The sequence below is a fragment of the Stigmatopora argus genome, chromosome 12 (assembly GCF_051989625.1).
Source record: "Stigmatopora argus isolate UIUO_Sarg chromosome 12, RoL_Sarg_1.0, whole genome shotgun sequence".
NCBI lineage: Eukaryota > Metazoa > Chordata > Actinopteri > Syngnathiformes > Syngnathidae > Stigmatopora > Stigmatopora argus.
The window spans coordinates 14542955-14554453 of NC_135398.1; the positions used below are offsets into that span (position 1 = coordinate 14542955).

An 11499-nucleotide genomic window follows, 5' to 3' on the forward strand; every position below is an offset into this window, starting at 1 on the left:
TCGGAGAGAGGGCAGTTGAGATGTGTCATTACCAACAAAGGGTGCTGAATTGAAGTATATTTGTGGCAAGTCTCTTTATCTGTTCAACATCAAAGTAACGATTTAACAAGCAGCTGTAGCAGGTCGTTTATGCGAGGGAATTCTGTCGGTACCACTCTTACGATTCTGATGAGAGCCTAATGATTGCTAAAATGGTCAGATATGCATGTTAAAAAAAACAAACGCATTAAAATGTTGTGGTACAAACGAGACATTGTTCAGGCCTAAACAAAACTAACATACTGGATCAAATCTTAATCTCAGGTATTTTGAAAGCATGTTTTTTTTGAGATCACAAATATAATTAGCACTCACTAAGTTAATTTGACTGCATTGTAACTATGTTACAACTAATATACTGAAATGTAAGTCTTTTTCCTAATGTCAACAGGGTAACAAGAAACTGTGCCCTCAGTGCAACACGATCACCTCACCTGGGGACCTGCGACGTGTCTACTTGTAAAGAGCATACTTACATGCATCAATCACCACCATGGATTTAATTTCTCTTGTCATTTTACTTTCCCGCCCCTCAACTCTGTGGACCAGGTTGTTGGCGCCAAACCTTTTAAAAGAGAAATTTGTGGGAGGTGAGCTGGCTTTGATGAACACGATGGACACGAGCAGCGCTCAGTCTATTGCCGCTCTACCTTCTCACAGTAACATGTGCGGGGGACACTGGACATTCACTCGCTTCTGTGACTGCTTGTATATTACATATTGGATGTCTCATACTGATGGACTTTTATTCAGCTGATATCCTTGAAAGTGACTCACCTACCATTAGCCCTGCTGTGAACTTAAAACTCAATTGGAGCTCAACCTCTTCGCAACTTCCGAACCACCCGACCTCCTGAACTCCAACCATGGGCCAGGCTCATTTTTTTGACATCCTACTAGACCTCACTCATTACTTGACAGAAAGCCTTTTTGTTGTTGTTTTCCCTTATTTTAAGCAGCAAGAAAACAAAATAAAAGAACTCCAGCCTTTGCTCTCAAAACCCTACCCTATTATTGGTTATTATATGATACTCCATCAATCCAATCATCAAAAATGCAGTCTAACCAAGCACATATAATTTATTTTGGGTATGTTTACAAACTTAGAATATGAGCTATAAGGAGTACACAGACACCGTACACAAGCGCAGACACAACAGGGGTGTACAATATAAAGTTATGCATTTAGTCAGAGAAGGTTGGTGAAAAAATGGCTGGAGTTAAAGAAGCCTTATGTATTTAAGAAACTATGGTTTGAAGATGTTCATTGTACAGAAAAAAAAATAAAACTCAAGCCTAGGAGGTCCGATTTAGGTATATTTCTGCAGAATACCTAATTGAGTGTAGTGCTTGAATAAGATTAAAAGGGAGGGGGTGGGGATGGATGAGCAGTGACTATCTTTTGTTTGGTTTAATAGATGGGAAAGAATCCTAAATCCTGATACTTTATACCAAACAAGCAGTTCTGTAGAATTGAGCTGCTCCTTTTTGCTCCAAATACTCTGCCTCTTTTTTCATGGAATTAGCTTCAAAATCTGAAATTTTTCAGGGTTAGGTTTAGAATTTACCAGTCATTTTCCATCATTTTCATACTGCTTAGCCGCAATGGTCAAAAAGACTAGTAAAGGGTCCCAGACTTTTCTAGCTCATTTATGGAAGTCTATGGAAAAGAGGAATGGCCCATGCTGTACTAGCAACAAATTGCAATTTAACCCCGCCTCTCTATCCAGCAGCAGCAGCCAAGGTGGTGGCGTGCTTTGTGTTTGTAAAACTATGTATTCTGTGGTGTCTGTATTGTTGTTAAAAATGCTGAAAAAAAATAAAACGTTCTTAAATACCATGAGTGGTCCTGTTCGCAAGCCCTGGGTCGTCAAATAACAAAGTGAGAGATGAAGGACTGTCGTATGCATAAGATACATTTTTGAATTGTGCATATTTTAATAGTGTTTAAAGAATTGTTCTTACATAACTGTTCTATACACTGCAACCGTTATTAGCCAAGTGCTGCATTTCAAGAGCTTATTTCCTGTGTTGAGTTTATTGCTACTGTTTTTTTTATTGTTTTGGAGGGGGTGCAGTTTATGGTACATCTGTCAAGAGTGAATTGGATCCGATAACGCTATTCCTGGCTTTCACGTTTATTCAAGTCCGCCCCAAAGATGACGATTGCACAAAAAGAATTATGTCACAATTATTTTGTGTCTTGGATATGGTACCTGTCTTTCCCGTTTGTAAACTAAGTTTGACATTAATTAAATGATTGTAAATCTCACTTAACCAATTTTGTTCGTGTATTTTTTCCCTCCATGATGAATGTGAGGTCTGAGTTTGGCCGTCTTTATGTAGCACTTTTGGCAAGGTTTTATATAATGCATGAATCATTAACAAATGATCAACATGTAACTAATCTAAAAATACAATACAAAACAAGTCAGTCAAGACAGAAACTGCTGAAACAAAAATGCTGAAGAGAACAGTGTTGAATCTATTGTACAAAAGTCTGTGTGGGTAATACACTGGTTTGAAGTGATATCTATCTGTGAGCTATGCTTTACATTTGGATCTTTTTTCGTAACCTGAAATTTTCGAAAGTAGAGTAGTACTTTATATGTAAATTCTCTAATTAGTTCCACGGTCCTCACACAACTACCAACTAGGTCAGGGGTCGGGAACGTTTTTGACGAAGAAAGACTTAAACAATTCATAGTTTCTAATGTTATTCCTTGAGAGCCTTTCTCCGGATTTAAAAGTCAAAATACATGTGAATGGGTGCCTTTGTTTTTAGTAATTTCACCACTTTTAATGTGGAAAAAGCTATGAATACTTTTGATATTCTAATGCAGTTACTAATCAATGAGAGTATGCATTCCAGAAGAGTCTAATGCAAAAAAAAATCTGTCTAATCTCTGTCACCAGTGGTTTCCAGATTCTAGCTCACAGGTTAGCGGAGAGCCAGATGCACGCATCAAAAGATCCACATGTGGCTTCCAAGCCATAGATTCCCTACCCCTGAACTATGCCCTTTAAAATAGATGAAAGTGTCCCAATTTCATATGGAAGATGTGAGAAACATACAAAAATGAGAGAAAATGATAAGAAAATGTGTAAAATAAAATCTTAAAACTTTAGTTTTCAAATAGCACAACGCTATTTTAATAGGAATCGCAAAGCAGTGTTAATTCTACTAGGAGTAACTAAATTGCTCCACATGGGGGCAATGTTTGCCAGGAAACGTTATTGGCCCTGTAACCAACAAGAGTAGTAGTTTCACCATATATTATTCATGTTAATTTCGTGAAGCAGTGTTTAAAATGAATGACATTCACATTATTTATCGAACAAATCCAAAGTTTAATAAAACTTAAAACATACTCTTTAAATGCATAGATATGATAAAACAAGTGCTATAAAATTGATAAAGCAAGACAGTCCACTAATTAACCTAAAGAAAACCATTTCGGATGAATACCTCGTGAAGCTCGTTGTGAGAAAGCCAACTTTGTAGAACGTAGAATATAAAAATTCATTCCTGAACCACTTACCCTCTCAACAGTTGCAGGGGTGATGAAGCCTATCCCAGCTAACTATGGGCATCAGGAAGGCGACACCCTGAAGGGAAAAGTTTATGGACACCCATCACACTCATACCAAGGGGCAATTTTAGAGTGTTCAACCAGCCCACACTGCATGCTTGTACGATGTGGGAGGAAATCAAAGTACCGGTAGAAAACGCACGCAAGCCTTCTCCCACTGGGCAACCCGATTATAAAACATATTTTAAGTTACCCCTCACCCCTTTTTGGGGGCTAAATACATAATGCCACGTGTACATATATAGTTATCATGTCTTCAGTGAGAATCTACGATGTAGTCCTGAAAATCAAAAACAACCACAAATGAGGTGTCCTCAAACTTTTGGCTTGTATTGTATGCATTATTTATTTTCAAAAGTTCTGAGACTAGTTCTTATTATGTGAATGGAAGTGAACTGTACACAGGCGGCCCGGTGGGGCGAGTGGTTAGCGCGTCAGCCTCACAGTTCTGGGGTCCTGGGTTCAAATCCAGGTAACGTCCTCCTGTCTGGAGTTTGCATTTTCTCCCCGGGCCTGCATGGGTTTCCTCTGGGTACTCCGGTTTCCTCCCACATTCCAAAAACATGCATGGTAGGCAAATTGAACACTCTAAATTGCCCCTAACTATGGGTGTGAGTGTGCATGATTGTCCATCTCCTTTTGCCCTGTGGTCGGCTGGCCACCGATTCAGGGTGTCCCCTGCCTCTGACCCGGAGACACCTGGGATTGGAGGATGAAGCAATTCAGAAAATGAGATGAGATAAATGTAGTTAAAATTTTATGCATGTCTGTCCGTCTCCTTATGCGATTGGCTGGCCATCGATTCAGGGTGATAGGCTCCAGCACCCCCCGTGACCCTAATCACGTTAAAGCGGTTCAGAAAATGAGATGAGATGAGAACTGTACACAATTAGCAAGAACCTAACAACCTTCATCTAGAACTCGATGGGGATGTGGAAGAAAACCATATAGGACATATCAAATTTGAATGTGTGGCATATACCAAGGAGATGTGCTCTCACAAGTGCTGTATGGGCCTAAACCTCCGTCTTCAGATCATCAGATTGGCCACTAGGACCAATTCTGAAGTGGAACAACAATAGAATGAGAGAAATTAAGTCACTAATCCACCCAACCACGATTTACAGCATTGACAAAGTAGTGTCATTCAGATTGGATAAATGTGGCCAGTGTTCTTTCGATCTGTCGTAGCTTATTTATTTATATATTTATTCCTGTATTTAATTATTAACTTACTTATTACCTATCTATTTATGTCTAAAATGCCTTTCCTATTTCTGCATCCTCACCCTCTTGCTACTGTGACAACGAAATTTCCCGAATACGGGATGAATAAAGTTATCCAATATCCAATCCAATATCCAATAGTAAGCCTCGCATTGTTGAAAACAGGATAACTCGCCCTTATCTCGCAATATCATCAATATTCTGTTTTGATGTTTTTGTGCATATGTAATTGCTTACATTGGTTAGCGGTGAAAAGGAACTAAAAATGAATACAATGGTACCTCTAATTAGTTCCAGAAGTGTTTGTTTTTACTTAAATGTTTTGTAAGTAGAGACAGTTTACATGTAAAAGGACCGTAATCATTTCACATTTTCTTCCTAAATTTTAGAGTGGAGCATGTAAGCCCCGAATCTGTTATTTTTTTATTCTAAATACTATATAGTTTGGTAGATAAGTGGGTAAATTGGTAACTTGTGGATTCATTGGATGACAAAGACTCTTGTGAGAGTAGAAAATAAGAGAAACAATATACGCTAGGAGTTTAAGTCAAGTCTGCTATTTCTTTCTCCATCAGCATCAGCACAGTTCCTTTAATCTTTGTAGGCCCCCAGGCGAGACACTTGCCTTCAATACATGTATGCATGTATGTTTTTGGGGGAAAGAGGAGGGGCTACAGGTCTCCAGTGTCTTAAAAGAGGAAGATGACAACATGAGATAAAGGGGTGTAAAGCTTTTGTGACTCTGTTGGGGGTTATCACCTCCACAAAAGTCTAGCAGGTAGCTATCATCAACAGTGGATGTGACCGAATAATGTCAACTAGGTACACTCTAAATCAGTTGCCAGCCAATCGCAGGGCAGAATGAGATTAACAACCATTCATGCACACCCTAAAACAGGGGTGGGCAAACCGGTCCTCGGGGGCCGCTGTGTGAGCAGGTTTTTGTTCCAACTGATCCAACACAGACAGGTTAACCAATCAGGTTTGTGCTGAAACAAGAAGCACCTGATTGCAATCCAATGATTGTCCTTCTAAAATACCATATTGGTGGAAAGGTTTTCTATTATAGATTAGAACGGAAACCTGCATTCACTGCGGCCCATTGTTGAATAGATTGCCAACCCCCCCTGCCCTAAATCCTAGACACAATTAGGACTTTTAGATCATCCTACTACTATACCTATTTTTTTGCGATGTAAGAAGAAACCAGAATACACAGAGAAAACGTGAAGGGAGAACAGAAATCTTCACAAAGAAGGCCAGAGCCTGGGATTTAGCCCTTGATGTCAGAACTATGAGGAGGATCTGCCGGTACTCGGTCGTTTGGTCGCCGGTCTTTTGGTCGCCCGGAAGGTTATTGATAATTACCATTTAAATCGTTGCTCAAATTCCCTAAATACAAACTGCAAACTATTATTTAGTCAATGCCCTATTAATTATTAGGCTAAAGAAAAGCTCCAAATTTCCCGGACTTTTATTGTGTTTTGTTGGAGAACTTGTTAAGACCCTGACTGACGTCCCTTCCTAAGGGGACAATGTGCATACAAACTCTTATACACTCACACGTCCGCTCATTGAAACTGCTCAGGGCCATTGTTGGCTTTTATTGATGCGTAGACATGCGTGTTGTTTTACCTTGTTTTGTCGTCGGTCTTTTGGTCGCTGGTCTTTTTTTGGTCGCCCGGACCCAAACAACGGGCGACCAACAGACGGCGACCAAAAGACCGGCGACCAAAAGACGGCGACCAAAAGACCGGCGACCAAACGACCGCACACGGGATCTGCCAACGACATCTAGCATGCACCTAAGACAAAAAAATGAACATTCATGCATTTATTTTCTCACAGGGGTGTGCTGTAGCCTATCCCAGCTATAACTAAGGACACCAGGCAGGGGACACCCTGAATTGATGCCCAGCCAATCACAGGGCACAAGAAGACAGACAACCATTGACACTCACACTCATACCTAGGAGAAATTTAGAGTGTTCAACTAGCCTACACTGCATGTTTATATGATGTGCAAGGAAACCAGAGTACCCGGAGAAAATGCAGACAAGCCCAGGGAGAACATGCAAAAAAAACCAGGAAGGTCCAGACCTGGAATCAAAGCCTTAATCCCAGAACTATGGGGCTGATGCGATAACCACTCGCCCACTGGGCCACCTGACAAAAAGATACGATAAAAAAATTTATTCATTCATTTTGAACACTGCATTTCCTTGTCAGAGTCACGATGCTGGAGCCTATCCCAGCTGATTCCGAAAGAAAGGCAGACTGCACCCTAAACTGGTCGCCAGTCCGTTGTAGGGTGCACACAAAGACAGACAACCAGTCGCACAAACTTTGTGTAGATCTTTCTGAAACAAACAAAGCAATGTCAGAATAAAGCAAATGAGAAAATAAGGATTCAAAAATTGAAGGAATATTTTATTTAAGATATTTCATAGAAACTGCTGCAATTGATTTGAGTGTAACATTACTACAACTACCATGCTCGTTTGCTGACGCAACTAATCCTTCTTAAGCTTTTCTGCGACAGTGTAGTAATCTCTTTGGAAGGTGTTTACTTATCTCAAAATCAACAAACAGTGACAGGCAACATCTTGCTACATACAGCCTATATTCATCAGTGCGTTAAACACAAAATTAAGGTATTCCCCCAATATTACAAATAGCTTCACGGATTGAGACAACACAAAATATTGGGGAATAACCGCTTGTGAATATTGGTATTCATTTGAATACTTAAGTGTGAACGTAAACTTTTTCAACTGGCTTTTGTGAGAACCTCCCCCTTTGTGTTTTGTGGATTACCTTTCAGTAATCATTTGTTAATTATGTTTGACAGGCGACAATCCCCTAAATGAAGTAGAAGTTTGTCAAATGGGAAGAGTCAAATGGTGCTGTTTTTGTTAATATTTATACAAACATTTTAACAATGCTTTATTAATGGAAAGCTATTGTACACAAGCGATTCAGTTTTAATGTTTGCATACAAGGCGGACACACCCACCAAAACATGCATTAGACGCTTTCTAAAGCTTCTGTGAAACTTACATTTACTTACTTTGTGTTTATTGTCTTTACAAGTCATTCAATGTTTCTATTAGTATTTTGTAACCAAAAGCAATAAGAACCCGATTGACATGAAAAAAAAGTTTATTTAGTGTTCTTCTCTAGCTTTCTGGTAATATGTGAATATATGAATAAATATGTGATATTTGAGTCCATTTTGGTGGCGGGCCATGCATTTCACACCTGGGCCTTCAGTGGTTCTCATCTGAATCCAACCCTCAAAAACTGTTTTATGGCTATAAAACCTTTCCTGCAGCTGCAACACACATGCACACAAAACCAGAACTAATAACCTCATAATATTGCATTATTATTTAGGAATATAGCCACATATTAGTAAAATGATTTTACTCATCAAAAATCATTTAATTTGTACACAAAATGCAGCCTCCTTTCTTTCCTCAAGGAGATTTCAACTACTCTATCGTACAGATTCTCATTATTATTCATCGAAATGAAAGTTCCTGCTTGCCCAAAAATATGACAAAGTCTATCATTCTTGGCTCCAGCACCCCCGCGACCCTAATGAGGATAAAGCGGTTCAGATAATGAGATGAGTTATATTTTCAAATAACCACCACGGCGTAAGGCCACACACGGCTCACATTTAAAAATCCACCCTCACAAGCATTCCCGGCTGCTCAGAAAGCTCTATTTAAGGATAAAAAAGAGGGTCAATCCCTGCTGATGGCCATTTTTTTTCCTCAGTTGAGTGACTTTAACCTTCTTCTTCTGTCTTCTGCCATTTTCCTACTGGAAAAAAAGTGAAAATCCACACTAAAATGTGTCGGCGAAAGCCACTCCCCTGTCTTCCGCTGACACATTTTAGTGTGGATTTTCACTTTTTTTTCAGAAAAATTCCACGATCTAGTAAAGCCGTCAAAGTTGAAGCCGCGAAGTGAAGAAGGATCACGGTACTAGTAGAATGTAGACCATCATCACAAAGCATACTTAAGAAAACTCACTTTTTGGAGACCTTTGTACAAATTCAGTAAATTATCAAAGAATAAATGTAGTTACGGTGGCCTGTTGGCGCGAGTGTTCAAATCCAGGTCATGTCCATCTATGTGGAGTTTTCATGTTGTCCCTGGGCTTGTGTGGGTTTCCCCTGGGTACTCTGGTTTCCTCCCACATTCCAAAAACATGCATGGTAGGCTGATTGGACACTCTAAATTTCCCCTAGATATGAGTGTGAGTGTGCATGGTTGTCCGTCTCCTTTTGCCCTGCGATCGGCTGGCCACCAATTCAGGGTGTCCCCTGCCTCTGACCCGGAGACAGCTGGGATTGGAGGATGAAGCGATTCAGAAAATGAGATGAGATAAATGTAGTTAAAAAAATTATTAACAGTTCCAGAATACAATTCATGAAACAAAATTAACATATTATCATAAATGAAGAACAAAAAGTGAAAAGTTAGCATGTCTCCCTCCCAGTTCTGAGATAGTTTTGAGGGTTGAACCCCATGCACCGGCCTACCTGTGTTGAGCATCCCTGCACCCTGAACAAATAAATGAACATCATAAATAGAGGTAAAAGTAATTATCTAGAGAGAAGTAAAAAGAATTTAAGTTAAAAAAGCATTGGATAAAAAGAATAGGTCTTACAATTTCTGATATTTTTTTTAAAGCAAGGGTAGCAAGGGTTTTTCAGCTCAATTAACTTTTATTATTATACTGTAATATAATGCATTCATTCATTTTCTGAAGTGCTTATCCTCCCAAAGGTGGTGGGGGGTGCTGGAGCCTATCCCAGACAACTATCGGCACCAGGCGGGGGACACCATAAATCGGTTGCCAGCCAATCGCAGGGCACAAGGAGATGGACAACCATTCACGCTCACACATACCTAGGGACCATTTTGAGTATCCAACCAGCCTACCACGCATCTTTTGTTTTAGGGTGGGAGGCCGGGGAATCTGGAGAAAGCATATACACAAGCTAGATGAGAAAACTCTACACAGGAAGGCACGGACTTCGGATTGAATCTAAGATCTCAGAACCGTGAGGCCGAGAAGCTAACCACTCAGCCGCCAATCTAATGTATTACATGACCATATTAGCCCCCCTAAAAAATCCCACAAAAATAATCAAATTCTGAAAAGAAAAATAAAGAAAAACAACATCCCCTAATCAAAGAGCAAACATGTCTTTTACGTATGCAAGGTATGGAGCGTGGTAGTACACAAATGCAGGGAGGCAGGCAGAGACGGGGAGTGAGGGTGCCATAACATAACTTTAATAACTGACAAGGTTCTCAAAAATAACAAGGACTTAAAAGCCAAAGAAAAAAACTAAACTTGCCTGACGAGGAAGACACGGGGAAACGCGGAGCACTTGACATGTAAAAAGCAACGTGAACACAAGTTGCCACAGGCCGATCCGACACGGACTGACATATACACAGGGTTTAAAAAGACATCCAGGGGTTGACGAAACAATCAAAAACGCCTGGGTCACACGAGAGGCAGTAAGTAAGTGATACACCAGGGCTGTGAAAACGACTGGTGAACTCAATGGGCAATCACACGGACAGGTCACACAAGGGAAAATATGTAACAGTGTCCCCTAGTAGGAAAAAAAATCCTACTGTGAAATTAAAATGATCATGTGGACTATTGGTGTCAAATTGAAATTTTTACAGAGGTTGGTTCCGGCCTTCCTGTGTGGGATTTTTACATTCTCCCCGTTTTTCCTACATTCCTAAAACAAGCATGGTAGGGTGAATTGAATTGAATTGAATGCTTTTATTGTCATACAGTGGTACCTCGACATACGAGTGGCCCGACATACGAGCAATTTCGGGCAAATATTTATCTTGAGATACGAGACAAATTTTGATCTACGAGCAGACAGCGGACGCGAGAGGCTGCTCATAAGAAAGAACATCATGGGCCCTGTCTCTCTCCCCACAACTCCCTCGTGTAATGTCTCTGCGAGCACTTGGCGGAGCGTTGCATTTTTTCAGTGGTTTTTTTTCACGTTAGTCAGTGCGAATGGCGTATATACTACTTCTCCTTGGCAAGTGGTCGTGCGTTATCCTATTGTGAGGACATTTGTGTGCATCATTTGGGGAATATTTTGAAGGGAATACAAACTGAAACAACCATCGATATTGACTGAAAGTCAGTGTGGAGGCGGGGCAAAAAGAGCCAAGAGAAGAAAGGTATCAAAATGTCAAACAAAATTAGAATTAAGTTTAGTGTTAGGTTCGATTAAACTTATTTTTGAGTGTGTCTGCATCGTAATCCAAGTTCATTTAAATTTGTTTATGTTATGTTACAATAGCGTTGCCGTGCCAAAAGCATTCATCACGAAGTGCACAAATTACATCAACAAACAAACAGACAAATAAATAATTAATAAATACGTGCCATATTTTCTCGCATATTAGCCGCCTTTGTGTGTAAGCCGTACCCTTAAAATTGCCTTAGAATTGTTGAATTTTACAGTTTTTCCAGTCAAAGACGCCCCCTGATTCAAAATTTTAATAGGGAGTACAAATGTGTTACTTTGAAGGGAAAATCTGATGAAAAAAATGAATACAAGCGACAAATACGATGT

At 39.9% G+C, this 11499-nt stretch overlaps 1 protein-coding gene across 3 annotated transcripts in view; it reads left to right on the top strand.

The window, feature by feature from the left end:
- rnf220a (ring finger protein 220a) overlaps nucleotides 1-2316 on the top strand; it is a 153895-nt gene extending 151579 nt beyond the window's left edge. For all 3 annotated transcript variants that reach the window (XM_077615314.1, XM_077615312.1, XM_077615313.1), the window contains one exon: nucleotides 431-2316. In XM_077615314.1, coding sequence (XP_077471440.1) covers nucleotides 431-502 — 72 coding nt within the window. In that variant the 3' untranslated portion in view covers nucleotides 503-2316. The remainder of the gene's footprint in view (nucleotides 1-430) is intronic.
- Nucleotides 2317-11499: the final 9183 nt, after the last annotated feature.